General features: G+C 40.3%; 1 protein-coding gene across 1 annotated transcript in view; it reads right to left on the reverse strand.

Annotated features, from left to right (window-relative positions):
• ADARB1 (adenosine deaminase RNA specific B1) overlaps positions 1 to 13,985 on the reverse strand; it is a gene marked incomplete at its 3' end in the record, with an annotated part of 41,598 nt that extends 27,613 nt beyond the window's left edge. The window contains exons 1-2 of the mRNA XM_082001359.1: positions 13,943 to 13,985; positions 6,100 to 7,031 (exon numbers count right to left, since the gene is read on the reverse strand). Of these exons, the coding sequence (XP_081857485.1) occupies positions 6,100 to 7,031; positions 13,943 to 13,970 (960 nt within the window). The 5' untranslated portion in view covers positions 13,971 to 13,985. The remainder of the gene's footprint in view (positions 1 to 6,099; positions 7,032 to 13,942) is intronic.
• Between the last annotated feature and the right edge of the window lie 3,256 nt (positions 13,986 to 17,241).

Below are 17,241 nucleotides of genomic sequence, written 5' to 3' on the forward strand. Positions count from 1 at the left end.
ATTGCCAGAAAACAGGCAGATATATTAAAGATTTTTTTGTTCTATTTGATACTTGAGTTTGTGTGACAACAGGTGGGGTGGTGAGGAATAAATACTATTAAATGTCTACAGATTTAGTTACTAAGGCTTTGGTCTTTTATAAGAATACTCACCCAATAAATGAGAAGAATTATCCTTTTCTCCCAGGTGGTCTATTACATTAACATAGTTAAGAGTCACTAAGAGCATGGAAGAGGGGAATAAGGCAGGCTATGAACACACCACTACAGTGCCACGAACAGATGATGTCCTTGCTCTCCCCACCTCAAAACCAAGGACTTGAAGCTGTCTCCACATCAAGCCCAGGCCACTTCCTGGCCTGGGTAGGGACCTTTCACTTCTCATTCTGACTCTATTCCCTTTCATATAAATAAATATTAATTGGAACAGAAATTGAACTTGCGTCTCACCTTCCCAGTGACTGCCCTAACATCTGACACACAGTTTCTCTACCCCCGCTCCTGCATTAAATCATTATTCAAAGTTGGGTAAATCAAAAAAGGAAAGACCTAAAATAGCTGACAGTTTGCTCGTTAATGCATGTGAGCACAAAGCTATTTTGGGTGCATTGTTCCTTTCTCTGATGAAGTTACAGTGAATCCACTTCTTTTCTACATATACAGACTGATTTTGGTTAGTATTTTTCTTGCAGCAATGTTGTAGCAGAACCCCCCTGACCATCCATATTTTGAAATATTCTGAAGCTGATGAAGTTCAGGTCTGTCTGGATCCAAAGGAAGACCTTGGCGGCCCATAGAGACCACCTCAAATGAATGCTGGTGATCACCTGCGTGGTGGAACCAAAGACAGCAGGAGCAGGGGCACTGCATGGGCTAACAGCACCCAGCCCTCACTGGCAACCTGACCCAAGACCTCCCGATCTTTTGTGCTCTCCTTGGGTCTCCAGTGATACTCCTGAAGCACAAATGTTCTCCCTCAGCTTTATTTCTTCTTACCTTCACAGATTAGGGCTTACGTGAACTTTCACAAGCTGATGAGCCATGGCCGTGCCCGCAATAGGTAAAATCAAGGTCAGTTAGGTCCATTATCTCTCCTCTGACAGTGACCAGCACACAACACTCAGAGAAGGTGGAAACATATCTGCACTAATAAAATAAGGTAATTATTTTCTAGTTCTCCAAAGTTTTCTGTATTCATTTAAAGAAATTCCTGCCTGGCAGTAGAGCCTCTCAAGACTTACGCAGATCTCTCTTTTACATTTCTTCCAATTCCACAGCAAGCCCTTCAGTACCTCTGCAGAAGCAGCTTTCCCAGATCTCCAATCGTTTTAATCATTAATTCGTATGTCTTTTCTATATTTGAATACTTCTTTTATAGCTCCCCCTCGCACCAGTTTGAATCAGGATTAACATAACACTTCGAGTAAAAGTAGCCATTGCAGTATTGGTTCTCACTTTATTTCTTCGCTTAATGTTTTGTTTCAATATCTGTAATTTCAATAAATTGAATTTGCAACACAATTAAGTGAATGATTAAAAGTATTCCCTTTAGTGGATTTTTAAAAATTAATTTCATTTGCAGCTACACTGCTTATTTGTGTAGCTCAAGTTGCTTTCTCTCACAATAGTCCAGATTTCACTAATCTAAACAACTCTGTATTTAAACTTCAATATTTACAATTCCAATTCTCTATTTTCCACTTCTTTGCATCCTGACTAATCAGCTATCTTTTTAAGTAAACAGTTTGAGGAAATCTGGGAAATAGCATTATAAAGCTTATATGGAGGTTTTGCTAACAGAGGCCATCAGTGGCCTAAAGAGGATACCTCCACCAGCAGGTTCCTACCATCTGATGGAAACTCTTTCCATCAGCAATGCCGGCAGCCTGGACCAGCAGACTACTGAAAATCACCAACTGCCCTTCTTTACTGCTGTCAAAGAGCGTATTACAGGGACACAGATCACCTTACTGGGGCACACCAGGATGTGGTGCCGCACATTCAAAACAAACGAGACTCTTCTTCCCACCTTACATACTTAAACGGTGGAATTTATTGCTACAAGGTGCTGTGGAAGCTAAAAGATTACAAAAGTTCAAGAAAGAGCTGAAATTCATGAGGGGGAAAAAGAATCCATCAAGGATTCTCGGATGGAAAGATACCATTTCCGGCTGAGAAAATCCTTAAGAGACAAACTCCTGAAGGTTAGAAGCATATATTGGAGAAGTACTGCTACCAATATGCCCTTTTCTCAGGTTTTTTTCAAGGCATTTGGTACTGGCCTGAGTAGTTCTTTTAGGGACAGCACCACCCCACCTTTGACAAAAGTGTGAGACCCCTCAGCCTTCCTTGGAAAGCAGGGAGCATCTAAGGGAAAAGAAAAAAAGGAGAGAAAACAAGTGATGTCTGGAAGATAAAGACATCAAAAATTAAGAAATAGCGAAGTCCAACAGAGCATCTGCTACTCCTGAGATGTCCAAGGACATCCTTGTTTCATGTCCTGAGATGTCCAAGGCGATGCTCAGCAAGAGGACCAGCTCTACGGGTGGAGATGGCCTCAGCCAACACCAGCACCCCCTGCCAACCTCCTGCTTTCCAGTGGGAAAAGCCTGCTGGCAGGGACGTGGCACTGGGGATGGGATGATGCTTTTACCTGTCCCAGAGTGGCTCTTGCTGTGGTTGAGCGCTCAACTATACTCTGCCCCAGAAATCAGATTTGAACTTTGCACTAACGGTTTTCAAAAACCTGGTCACATCGACTTCCACACTTCATCCATAAACATGTGACCCCTTTGTTTGCAGAAGTGATTTTAAAAGACTGTCTTCTCTGGTTCTCATCACCTACCAACTCTGCAGACCTACAACAAGCCATGCACTTAAACTTTTTAATGCTATTAATCCAAGTATGATGAAACATGCAGTTTTCTTCCATGGAAAAGAATAAAAATTGAAGGACACACATTTTAGAGCCCTTGATATGTCCTGTGGATCACTGCAGAATACAGGACACATCCTTGCATCAAGGGGTGGGAGGTAAAGTGAGGATGGCTATCAATTTACAAAACGTAGCTAACCATAAAACTATTTTCTTTGTTTTGGAGAGGCAAGTCCCTATAATGCAAGACTGACAACCTCTTCTATTTTAACACACTCACTGCCAAGGTCATAAATGCACGAGGGCTGATTTTTTCAACAGGGCATTTTCATCTGCTCTGAGGCACACGTTGAGTGGCTTTAACTCACTTCCCAGCAAAGAGATCTTCCTCAGCACAGGCAATGTTGCTTTGTCCCTCACAAAAGGTCAAGCTGTAAGCAAGCAGATAAGCTCACTTTGCAGAGACTGGTTTTAAATGTATTAAACCATGGGATCAGCACCTTGATAACCCACTCTACAGACCATAAGATTATACCTATGCCCGTTTTACAAGCTGGTTTCTGATGTCAAGTGCCCTTCTGTACCATTAGATAGCTTGCACGTGTATTTCCGCATTTAATTTTCTCCGGAGCGCCTGCAGTTATCAGGAGGTGGGGGTTTACAGATATGCATTTCAGCCGATACTGATGACCACCACTGGGGCAGGGACCATCTCTCCTCTCAACTCTTTCCACTCTATTGTTTTTTCTCACGAGGCACCACAAATTAACACACCAGCTACAGGCAGATTTTGAACATGCCACCCAGGCAGTCAATTCCAATGTCTTTGTCGGCACAACCACACTGTACTTTTATTATTTCCACTGAGCACTTGGTATTTGGATTTTTCCTCCCCTTACATGTTCCTAGCTTACATTTTTTTCCAACCCAATCACCATTTTGTTTGTTCTGTGGGTTCTAACAAATCCTATCCTCATTTATACCATTCCTGTACTTTCCAACATTTGCGACTTCACCCACTTTAGGATTATCTCCAAATTTAGCATCTTTACACATCCTGAGTAAACACTCTGTAAAAAAACAACACAACTCACAGACTTAAAAAAAAAGATGATAAATAAAGTAGGACCTGAAAACATCAGAAATGTTTAAATCCCTTATTAATCATTAACACATACCAGAACAAATTACTAATATGTAACAGACCTGATATAATTCCAATAACTTGATGGCTAATTATAATTAAAAGCAGAGTAATACAACACAGTGAAGTGCAGAACGGACAACGGCGTCCTGATGACAAGCTAATCAAAAGCCTCTGAATAAATAACTGAATTGAATAGGGTCTACATGAGGCCATACCAGCAACCTCCCCCTTCCCACCCAGCATATTCGGCATTACTCCTAAAGCCCACCGGGTTCTCCTCCACACCGAAGCAGCCTTTTTCGGTGCACACCTATAAGACAGGCGAAACGCAAGCTAGCCCTGGGACCTGCTTTGTTATACACAATATGGGTATCAAGGTCAGTGTAGGAGCACTGGAAAAAATTAAAAATAGTGTTTGCATGGGTTGCTTTTTTGTTATTTAACGCTGTACCCCGGGCTCAAGTGCCCTGATCATCCCATAAGCTCTGGGAGAGCTACCTGGGACTCAGTCAAAACCTGACAAAGGCAAGGAGCTCAGAAAAGCCCAGCACTGCCCTGCGGTCCCTCGACATCCCTTAAACAAAAGAGGCTGTGTTAATATAAGCTGTTATATGCTGTGGCTGCTGGGCGGAGAAACGACTTTACCCTTTTAGAATGACACCTCTTTCACGTCTCACCTCGTGCTCTTTCTGGCTTCCCTATTCCAGTTCCAATTTTCACCATTTTACTAATTCAAGAAGTATTAACACATAAATTACTGGCAGTGAAATTGTTTTGGTGTCTGGGGCCAAATCTATTTGTAAAAGCACAGCAGAGAATGCAGTCTGGAATGACTGAATCTACTTAAGAAATCACAGCTACCTGAACTAGCATGATCCTAGATTTGAAAATGAAGGAAATGTTCATCAATAATACAGTAGTTGTGCAACATTAAAAAAGAAAGCATATAGGAATTTCTAAATTATGTATATTGTCCATGCACTTTGAGAAAACAACATACTTAAAACAGTCACAACATCTACTAACACTCTTCAACCCCGTATTATCAAATCAAACCAGTATCTTATGTTTTTAATTAAATCTAAAACAATGGTTTTGAGATAGAAAAGGTCAAAGCCTTGAAATTCTCATATTAAACAGATAGAAAGTTGCAAAAAAGTCACAGGCAAGTATTTGAATTTAGACAGGCATATAATGTCATTAAAAAGACCCAAGAAATGCAGTAGAAAGAGGGTAGTCAAACAATCATTACTGTAGTTTGACTGGGGAGAAACACATAAAAGGAAACCAGGGAGAATTTTTCTTCAACAAAAAAATAAAAGATTACTACATTCTAGCTACTTTAAATTTCTGGTCTATGTCTGGTATGTTTGGTACTTCCCTTAGTTCATTAATTATTTGATTTAAATTCTTTCTCATCCAGATTTACTTGCCTAAGTAACTTATATATACTTATTAACTAATTTGATTAGAGCACAATCCTTAAGATGACAGCTATTTAACCACGTCTTTGATACATGCACTGTGAAGATGTCATTTATTTAGACCCTGGAAATACGTGGCAACCGCATCAGCCTCACTTAATCTCTCCTTGACTTCCATTATTCAGCTCTGTTAATGCCAACAATTTCAGTCTGCAGAAGAGAACAATTTTCTTCTCTGCTAAAAACTGTTGTATCTAATAATAATTTTACTTAAAACAGTAAATTTGACTTGAACTCCATCTAAGTCTTGCTGCCTAAGATGAGCAAGACACGATTCAACCTTTCATCAGCACTAACCATAATCCAAGCTGGCACTGCACTGGGCTTGGTGCTTTCTTATGTGACATGATCAAGGCTGAAAGCATCAGCAACAAAGCCTCCTCTCTGTCCAACAGAATACAAAGAGTTCATGCAATTGTCAGAAGCCATAAGTGGATAAATCACCTAATACATATATACACATATATATGCATACACACATCTACAGAAGCAGAACAAACAGCAGAACTGCTGTTCAAGCTGACTCGATACACATGACTTGGCTACTCTTGGTCATTACCCAACGACATCAACAAAACCCAAAGGGCTTCTCACCTGTGGCAAGTGTAACTGGAGCCCCTCGCTGGGAATGGGCTGTCGAGATGGGGTCTGGTCCAGCTGCATGTTAAACAAGGATGCCAGGGCCGACTGAGCGGCCCGAGCTTTTGCCAGCTTTTTATTCCTTCCTGAGCCTTCAAAAGTCTGACCATCCACCGCCACGGCCATGACAAAGTTTTTGGCATGGCTCTCCCCACTCTCTGAAAGAAACTCGTACTTCAGCCCTGGCCGCAGCTCGTTGAGGATCATGACAGGGTTCTTCCCACTGGCGGAGGGGTAGGGTGATGGCGCAGGGAGAGGCGACTGGGAAAGGCTGCTGGCTACAGCAGATGACGGCAAACCGTAGTCCCCGCTAGAGCTAAAGGACCCGTCCCCATTGGACCCTAGATAAAAGGAAGCATCGGAAGGGACCGGCGTTTCGAACCCATTGAAAAGGGTGTCGGGGAAGTCTGCTTGGTCAGAGGTGAAGTCCGTGTTGACTGACAGAGTCCTCCCCATTGCCAGGTGGGCTTCTGAGGCATTTGGAAACTGGACGAAAGACCGCAGAGCCTTCTCAGCGGCGTGAAGCTTGGCTTTCTTTTTCGTGGGGCCAGACCCCTCAAAAACCTGCCCATTGACTTCAACTGCCATCACGAACATGGGGGCATGGACCGGCCCTGTCTGGGAGAGGAGTTTGTACTGTAAACCAGGTTTAATCTCATTAAGTTGCATCAGGGCATTCTTTGGCAGAACGGGGCCGGGGGTTTTCTTCCTCTTCTTCAGGCGAAATTTGGAGTGGCCATTGTTGCCCTCCTCCAAAGGACGCTTTCTGCTGCTGCTGCCACTGCCGTTGGAGAGCTGCGTCCCCTCCCCGGCACCTTGCCCACCACCGTCCTTGGGGGGAACGTTGTCCACGTTGCGGTTTTCTTTAACATCAGTGCTGCTCGAACCTGCGGTGCCCAGAAAGAGTAACTTACAATGCCTTCGTTGCAGGATCTTGTAAATGCAAAATTTATAGATTCCTTTATCTTTCTTTGTAACTGGTTAAGTGATGTGTGCTCACAGGTTAAATGTTTTTCAATATGATCAGAGATAATAATAACGTAATACAACCTCTCAATAATGCAAGAAATCACACTCAAGAATGATTTTCGAACTACGCATTTGATACAATCATATAGCAAAAACCACTGCAGGTTTTTTTTTATTTAAATCATGCTGGAACAAAACTTTTACTCGTAAGTTACATCTGGCCTGAAAAATGCTTTAATAAACCAGAAATATGTTATAGTAGCATACACCTACAAAACAAGGAACTACCATTTGTAAAATAAAAATGGATGTTTAAGACCAGTACTAGGAGATGGATATTTAATTCTACTTTATTCTTGTTTTAGTCATGTTACATTTTTTTCCTCAGTGATTTTAGTTGCTCAAATTGAGAAATGACATAAATAAAACCTGAGCTGTGAAAAATCAGGCAGCTCTTTGGTAGGCACCATGACTGAAGAGTGCTTGAATGCTTTTGTTTCTCTTTAGCGATTCCATATTCTCCTAATTCAATTCTTTTTTACGCCTTTCCTAGACATTCATTTCACCTCCACCCGATTTGCTCAGGAACTGCAGCTGCCTGCTGTGCCAGCATGACCACAAGACTATTTTATATATTTCCACACAGCCTTCTATTAAGAAACCTTATATTTGTCATTTACAAGTTATTTTGTAATTCCTTGCAAAGTAAGAAAACTGCTGTCACAGAGTTACCAACCCAAAAACCATGATGAAGAGCCTCTCTCGAGACTGCAGAATGCAAGAAGTGTGACAAAAGCTGCGTAATCACAATGACGATATTTTAACAGGGGAAAAAAGGCATTGTGATATTAATTTAATGATTTATTTTCTAAAGTAGAAAGTTGGGGTAATGACATGTCAGAGATATATTTAAAAATTGTATTTGCTATAACTGCAAAGACCTCATTTTTACCCTGATAAAGAAAGTAAGACAATTAATTAATTATTTGTGTTTTATATTGGCATTTGTGAATTAAAAGGCAAATTCAGTCTCTGATTCAGTCTCAAATTTCTATCTCTTCTGTTCAAAAAATTCAAAATATCTATACTGCATCTACACTGATACTAGGTGATAAATATTAATGGAAATGAGAGCAAAGAAAGGTGGAAGCTCTCTTTCACAGTGACCAATTTCAGCCACGCTTTAAGTCTTCCCTAAGAATCCCCTACCATGCACACATCACTTCGCCCAGGCTACAAAGCTGATGGAATGGTTACTAAATTTTCATTTATAACATCCTCCAGCAAAAGCTCGATAGGTTACTCCTTTCGGTGCTCGAAGAGAAAAAAAGAAGAAAAAAAACAGATGAAAAGAAAAAGCCAAAGTAGGAACACATTTAGTTAAATCACAGTAGCACAACGAAGAATTGTACAGTACTGAACATTAAATTCCAGTCATGAAAGTTGGTCAGAAAGTAAACACTTAATATTCTGAAGCATTTCACTGCTAGAAATCTGCTAAATCTAATAAAGTATCTCTTGTAACATTCAGCCACAAATTATATTGCCTGTAGAATGCGTGCTATAGGGCAACCTCTGTCAGTGGTTGAACACACAGTGTTCATGCATATATATACTTTATAGAGAGAGATATATACACAATGCAGGAATCTAAGGACAATAGAGTGAATTTTTAAATCTTGCCTTACAGTTAGTTTCTTACCTGAAGCTGTAATCTCCAAAAATTACATCTCATCTAGAACACCATTCCTGGAACATCACTCTTACTAGCAGCAGCAGGAATTTGCTATCAACCAATATGACTTTTAGGCTAAACAGAAATCATTTAGTTAACACTAATTAATGGCCTCTGGTTTTATCTTTCCTTTTGTATGAAGACTACTATCAGTGCCTGCAGAAACCACAGAAGGAAAATACGAGTTGAATAGACTCCAGCTGAATGTAAAAGAAAGAACTTTTGTATGTAAGTACAGCAGCTGGAGGAACTCCTTAACCCATCTCATGACACAGGTAGGGGAAACGATGCCCTGACAGAGAGGGGGGACTTGTAGGAAGCAGGAAAGAATCTTGGCATGCTTACCTTATCTCAGTAAGAAAGAAGGGAAGAAAACTACTCCTTGCCTGAGAGCTACTAGGCATGTTAGCTTTGGAGAACCTGTGGGGTGGAAGAAACTAGGAGAGAAAGCAAGCAGAGAGCTAGCAGCCTGAGTCAAACCCAGAGACCAGGAAAGTAGGCAAGTTTGTACATTGTGGAGGTGATCCAAATCCAAGCCTTGCACCTGATGGAAAGAAAAAGACTTTCCATGCAAACCCGAAGACCCGGGTTTCTTTCAACCCACAGAGTCACTGGACTGTAAGAAAGAGCAACTGCTTCTCAGGCTGGAGGCGAAGATGTGCTTTCGGTCCTTTTCTTTAGCCTGTCCTGCCCAGCAGTGGTGAGGTCTTCTAATTACCTTAGGGCTGGAGATGATCTGACAGATTAGTCAAAAAGTAAGATTAGCTATCACCACCTGTTAAAGTCAGAAGTCATCTCATTTGATCCTGTCCGTATTGAGACATGGAGTAGCTGCTCCAGCCCAGCCTCTCTGCGCTGTTCAGAAACAGCTCTCCCTTTTCCAGGCATCTCACCTTGTTAGAGAAGTTAAGAACGGCCTCACTAGCTCATCCTCACCAGCTCCCTGCCTGCGACAGGGCCACCAGCAGACCCCAAGAGAGGGTATCAAACCTGAGTGAGGACACAGCAGCCCCTCCCCAGGGCAGCCTCCCAGCCTGCAGGAAGCCGCAGCTCTGGGCTGTCCCAGAGAGCATGGCAGGGAGCCACCAATGGGGTTTTTTCCACCCCAGAAGTCTTCCTAATTGCTTTTCAGGACCCCATAAACCCCTGGTATCCACAATGTCCTGAGCAATGCATTTCAGTTTCATTACACATCGCATGCAAACATCTCCCATTGCTTGCTTTGAATGCCCATCTGCTAATCTCACTTAATGCGTCTATTGTTTTTCATTTGCTCTTTTTTCAATTTGATGATTCTCTTATTAAACACCCTGTGCTGCTCATGATTTCACAGATATTTCTAGTATTTCAACCTTCTCATCCCTCCTCTACACTGCAGGGCTCTAACCGTCCCTTGTCCTGAGGTCATCTCCCCTGGATGCTTTCTGACACGGGAGGAGCGGACCCACGGCTGGATGCACTGTGTATTTGCTCTTCTTGCTCTACCCTGCAGTCTATTTCATTCTGGTAATACATTGTTTTAGAGACCGTAAGACTTTGGGGAGTCTCTCACTCATTACAAAGAGAACGAAGGAGGGCATCTTCACCCTCAAAAGCTCTGGCTGAATCAGGACCCCGCCATAGCTCAAGCTGGGAGCATGAGTACTCAAAAGGAGCAAAGTTTTGTTGCTCTAAAGCAGAGGTCATGGCAGAACCATGCACATTCTAAAAAAACAGCTTAGATCATTTCGAAGTTTATCAGTCTGATTTGGAGACCAGTATTAAGCCTTGTGCTGCCTGCATCACAGCTAAAATAAGGCAGGAAAATGAGAACTGTGAATGTTAAAACACTATTAGAAAGTATGAAGCACAGAAGAGAGCTGGCAGTAGAAAAAAAATTACCATCTGAATTATAAAAAAAACCCTCTACGTTCAGTAATGGATGCTATGAATGCTCTTCATTATCCTTTTCTTTTTTTTAATTAAACTTTTATTTGAGTTGACAAGTGACCATATGTTACTTGCCTCAGAAAGGTTACACAGTCTTGGTGGACCTCCTAACACATCCAAAAATCAAGAGATTTAAAAACAGCCTAATCCTAGATTTTAAATATACTTTCAAGTCTATGCATTTTCCAGTTTTTAAATAAGTTTTTACGGAATGAATGCTTTAGAGAGCCCTTTAAGGTCCATCACAGCTGCTGCGTGTTCAACACTTTAAAGTAGCATTAATACAGATATAAACACTTGATAACGGGATCCTGTTTTCTTATTAATACTACCCATGATTTAAGAATAAGACTCTTTCATAAGACTAGCTTATTTTTTATTCACTAAAAATAGTTGGCAGCTTTGACTAGAGATATCACTGACATCTGTAGAAGCTGCCTTGGTAAAAATCATAGCTGACAGCATCACATACCAAGAACATCAGTGGAAAAAAAGTACTGCCACTGAAATCTTGTTTGAGAGGCTTACAAACCTGAGAGCACTCGAGGAAGGAAAGAGGCACAGGGAATTTTCATGCCAGTAAAGAAAGTGTCTGTAATTAAGATGCTTTATCCATTGGGGAACTTCCATTACCTGCTTTCCAACAGACAACACTCTCCCTGCTCTGTTTGATCTGGAGCACATTTAATTAAATTTAGATGACTTTTAGCTGAACTGAAAGATGTTTCTAGCTACCCCTTATACCGCTGCTCTCATTTACTGGCCTGGGGAAATTCTAAATGAGTCATTTTTTTCCAGGTAGAAAAGAACATGTCATCTCTTCTGAGAATCTTTTCAGCAAAAGGGGGAAAGTGATCAAAAAGAAAGGTGAGGACAACCACATGCTAGTGTCCCATGTGTTCTGCAAAATGCCCCCCCTCTCCCTTGCTGGTAAAGCAATTGGTAAGGATAGGCAACAGTCTGAATTTACACCTAGAAAATCATTTATTTCTATTGTATTGATGCTTCTGCAGGGCGCTCTGATTTGACGCTGAGAAAATATGCAGATGGGCTTCTAGCACAGATTCCTGGGGCATTCAGAGTGCTGCAGACAGGCCCTCCATGCAAAGCAACAGAAAACCAAATAAAAACATTATTAAAAAAAAAATTCCCCAAATCTCTTGTAACATCTTCTCTATGTTCAGCAGATAAAGGAGGAAGACCTTAAAATCTGAAGTCTGAAATATTGTATTTTCTCAGGGACATTAATGTAGCATCATCACTGTCTTACATTTCAGCTGAACATAATTTTAATTCTGGTTTCTGCAGAGCAATTCTAGTTATGTAACTGCAAGCTGCAAATATTGCATATGCCTACCTTCCTTTCCTGTAAGATATTTCCCAAAAAGGAGTTACATAAAATAATAAAAAATTTAATAGGCAACTTCTGATACCGCACTTTGCAATCTTAAGAGATATAAAAATATAGAAAGATAAAAAATTTTTAGAAAAATCTTTGCACGAATCAAGGTGAAAAACTTAAGAATTTGAACTTTGATTTCTCCCCCCCAAAAGTGATGACTTAACATTTTAAATTAATGATGTTTGTGTGGGCATACAGATGCAGGAAGGTCTTCTTGCACCTTCTATTAACTGAGCTTATCCAAGCAGATACTGTTATCTGCAGCTTCCTTTCAAAAACACAGTACAGACAACATCTCAAAACATACTTCTGGGAGACAACTGCAGTTATACAACTGCATTCTCCAAACCTGTAACAGCTCCATGGAGCCAGCCTCCTGACAAGACAAAAAGTTCAGTGAATGATTTCCCACACTGATGCACTAACAGACAAAAAAAAACCCAGAAGCAGAAAAAACCTGAGTATTTTGCTTAAGGACACTTACAGAATGCCCCTGTAAAGAGATGATTATTTTGTCCAGCTCAGGAAGGCACATTTTATTCATGCTCAGATATACTCCTTATTGAAATAAGTGGATGTTTTATCAAAAAAATTATGTGAATTGTCCAATTACAGCTCTTACTTTTTTGAAGGCCTCCTTAGGGATACCACTTTCAGAAATAACTAAAGCGTCCACCTGAAGTAATTTCTTTTATACCAAGGAAAAGAAAGTGTTAGCAAGCATATTCCAGTTGAGTTCACTGTTTCAGTCAAAGAAAAAAGGATGCATTCTAGTTCAATTAATATGTTTAGGGTTTTTTTTTGTTTTGGGTTTTTTGGTTGTTGTTTTTAAACACAATGATCTAGCTTCTTTATCTCCTAAGAAAAATGTTCTGTAACTCCTTCAGACTGAACTACAACTCTTCTGCTCCAAAGTCTCCTACACAGCTGGGCTTTGTCAGCTTTGCCAGAGATGCACCATTTAGCCATTGTCGCTTAGGGGAAAAATAAGCACATTTGTTATTATATCACATATAATTATTAACAGTCAGGCACAGTCATCAGCATAACAACATCAGAACATTTCTCTCATTCACATAAAAAGATAGTTGAAAGGCCAATAATAGTAAAAATATTTTATAATGTTTTAATGAGAGCACTTTTCTCCACAAGTTGTCAAATCTAATTATACCACAGAGTTAGCAACCTCGCAGCGCTTTGCAGTGTATGCATGAAGATAATCACTATATTTGACTATTTTTGTACTTAAATGCACTTTAATAATTCAGTAGCTCAGAGTTGGAACAATCAGCATCTAATGAAAATAATCAGCCATGCAAGACCTGCAGGGAGCTCTTCTAGCTCCTCCTTTTGCTTTTCTTTCCTCCATTTCTGCTTTCGTTCATTTATTTTATACACTTCACCTCCTTCATCTCACCCTTCCCTTCCGACTGGTCCCTAACCCTCAGCATCAGCACTCTCCCTCGTCAGTATTCTCCCTCTCTTCTTCACTGATGGTTCAAAACAGGAAAATATTTTGTTTAATTAGTCAGTTGTTAGAAGAAAAATATGAGACACGGCGTATAACTAAACTAGCATATAACCATGTATATTTAAAACACTTAATTCAGAAGCTCCGACTCACTCGTCTATACCGTATTTTAAAAGACACAAAGAAATAATTTTAATTTCTGCATCCGAAGTTTCTTCACAGTCATCCCCGTGCTTGTGAGAAAAAGTCACCTTCAGAAATGATTATTACTGTGTAAATAAGCACATCTTACTCATGTTTTCTTCATCGTCTACATCCATTGTGAAATATTTTTGCTGGTTTCTTGGCTGGCGGAGACTGCTTCTGTCTGGAAAACAGAGAGTGGGATATTTAAGCTTTAAGGTACCAACATACAGGGTAAAGCATTAAATCTCCTTTAAAAGCAGCAGCCTGGGCACTGGCATTGCTTTGGGCTGTCCACAGTTTTTGCTCGATTTTCACATAATATTTCCCCAAAGTGCCTGAGCTGAGGTGCACTCTCCAGAATTGCAAATTGGACAAGGTTTGCAAAAATTTGGGCGTTTGTATGATGAATTACATTATTTTTTATCTGAAAGAGTATGTAAACTACTTTATCTCACTATCTTTTTTTTTTAACAAAAAAAACCAAACAACCAAACAACCCACACAGACAATTCAAGCAGTCAAAACACTGAAGATGCAGTTCTTTACCCAGCACCAAACTGATGGACATCTGTTTGGTTTGGTTAAATCTTGACCCAAGATCCCTCCTAAAACCGAGATGATCATCAACGACCACGAGATGCAGCCCCGTATCAGACAAAGGACAGAGTGGGTAATGTAACCCTCTCTCCTACGTGTGGAATTTCTTACTAACTGAAACTTTCAGATGATATTACATACATGTTATCTGTTATTTTACTAACCACAGGGACTTCCATTTCAAGAAAGACCGATCTAAAGGCGAATATAAGCATCAGACATGCAAAATATACCATCTACCTAGCATTTGGTTTGAAAGAAGGTACCACTTTTACCCAAATCAAAAGCAAAAATTTAGGGGTTTGTGGTTTGGTTTGGTTTTGGGGGGGGAGGGGATGTGTGTCCCATTTTTCCAGTTTGTTTTTTCCTGAAAACTAATCGAGTACATAATATATGTTGATTTCTAGGTAATTGCTCCAATCTCATAATGCCATGAGTGCTTCAACAAGGAGCACTGAGCCTCAAAACTATGCAGGGACTTATACTTTTAACAAAAGATCCATTATTACAGCGAGGAAAAATTAGTGCAGCATTAACAGGCTTTGCATTCTTACACTGGAATGGATCAAACCATGGAAATTTGTCTTATATCTTGCCAATCGGTTGTGCATCTGCCTCTTAGCTTTTCTGAATCATTAACAACTAAGCATTGCACTTTCTACGTTCTGCATTGCATTATTTGTTATTTTTTATATAAAGCATTCATTTTCTGCTGATTCTTTACCACAATTAGATGTTTGGAAAGCAGCTGAAGAGAGTAAAGTCCAGTACAAATGCAAAATCATTCTGTGGTAAGCTAGTCTTGTGTAACATCTGTAAACTTTGATCCCTTTTGCTGACAATCAGATTAAATTATGATTGAAGACCTACTTTTAAGTGTATCTTTGATTTTACTCCAAAACTATTATGAATAGTCCACAGAAATCATGGGGCAAAACGTCAACTTATTTTTGTTATTTCCAATGGTACAATTATCTCCCAGAAGAGTTTCAGTCTTTTCCTTAGCTTACTTTTACCACAGGCAGTATAAATTCTAATTATCCATGGACATTTTGCATACCCTGTACATATCTTAGAAGTTAACAACTGCATGGATACTTTTGGGTAAGTGTTCAGGATACTGAGGACTCAGCAGAACAAACAATACCAGATTCAGCCCAAGGCTGTGGTCCATATGCCAGATCAGATGAGGGAACTGATTCTCACCACCGGTACATCACTACTGGTACCAGTAAAAGTACCTGGGCGCTGCGGCTGGGAAGGAGAGAGGCACGGCGTTGTCTTAAGAGGATGCTGCCCTTTGTGAAACCAAGGGCTGAGGCTGAAGCTGGAAGGGACGGGGAGAACAGGGTGGGAAGCAGACTTCATTTGTGCCTTCAAAAGCATGGGAGCACTGGAAGGTAGGCGGCATAAAAGACGCTGCTTGCTTTCACGCTGTTGTACGGGCTGGCACAGCTTACAGCACTAGTATTTGCTCTCTCCTATCACATTTTGCCCTTCCCTCAGTGAGGACACACTTCTGTGTCTCTCATCCAGTTGCCAACGTCAACTATTTGGGAACTTCAATGCTTTGAGACTTCTTTAAGTGTCAGAACTGGTGGAAATCAGAGAGAGTCAAAAGTTACCGAGAAGAGGAACTGTATAAACCAACAAGGTTACTTAAGAAGGTTGACGCAATAAAATCAACACTAATTTTAACACAGCCAGATGCCTGCTCCATAGCAACTAATTCAGTATCTTTTCCCACCTCTTGTGGGAAAATCTAGCTTTAATTCCACTCTCCATTAAAAGTGTAGTCAGCTTTACCTAGTAAACTTTGCACTGATGTTGTTCTTAATGCACAGATTGCATACTATAGTCATCCAAGTGCATAATATGTAATTACCAAGTTTTGCAAAAACAAACTAGCCATTCCACCCCTATTCATTACTTTAGTAGATACTTTGTGCAAAAAGTGCAAAAGCGTGGTGCAAACCCGGAGTCCAGGTCTAAACGCCAAACATAATGAACTGCATTGTTCTGTTTTGTTCTTTAAGTCAATTTGGTTTTATCTTTGCTAAGATAAGAAGTAAAAAAAATCCCACAAAAACTTCCATCCAAGAATGACAGGTATGTAGGGATACAGAAACAACCAAGACAGCTAATTGCTCGACTGTAGTATAACCCACAGGGATGATGCACGTGCAGTCCTCCTCCAGCACCGCAGCCACAAAAGCAGGATTAATCACTCCTGCAGTCCAAACAGCTGGCTGAACTATCGATCCACGGAGCAGCACACTCAAACTTCATCCCTGATCTGCCAGGATAACTGCATGGCTGGTGCAGAGAAACTGTCACTTCAAAAACAGGTTTTTGTAAAACTGGCACACATGTGATTAAAACATAAATGTTAAATGTGTATTATCAGAAAGATCAAGAAACTTGTAATCCAAAAATAAATATCAGATACTGAGAAATGAAGAATGACATTAAAATATACATATAGATGTGTAAGCTGGCAAACTTGAACATCCATGCTAAATATTATTATTCGGTAATTTAAAACAATGAAATCTCTTTATCCTCAACTAAACAAATCCTGAGCACACTACTATTTGCAATCTTCACAGCTTACTTTTCGCAGCAGGAGCTAAGCAGCCCTTACTGAAAATGTAAAATGTGCCTTCAGCAATCATTACACTTGTTAATGCTGTGCCTCTAATAGTAGAAATATATTTCTTTCTCATTCTATGCTTGTCACCATTTCACACAGTTTCAAAAATAAAGCCCACATGCCTGCAGATATCCTGAATTTCCTACCGTCACTGC

This window comes from Phaethon aethereus, assembly GCF_964289735.1.
Source record: "Phaethon aethereus genome assembly, chromosome: 6".
NCBI classification, from domain to species: domain Eukaryota; kingdom Metazoa; phylum Chordata; class Aves; order Phaethontiformes; family Phaethontidae; genus Phaethon; species Phaethon aethereus.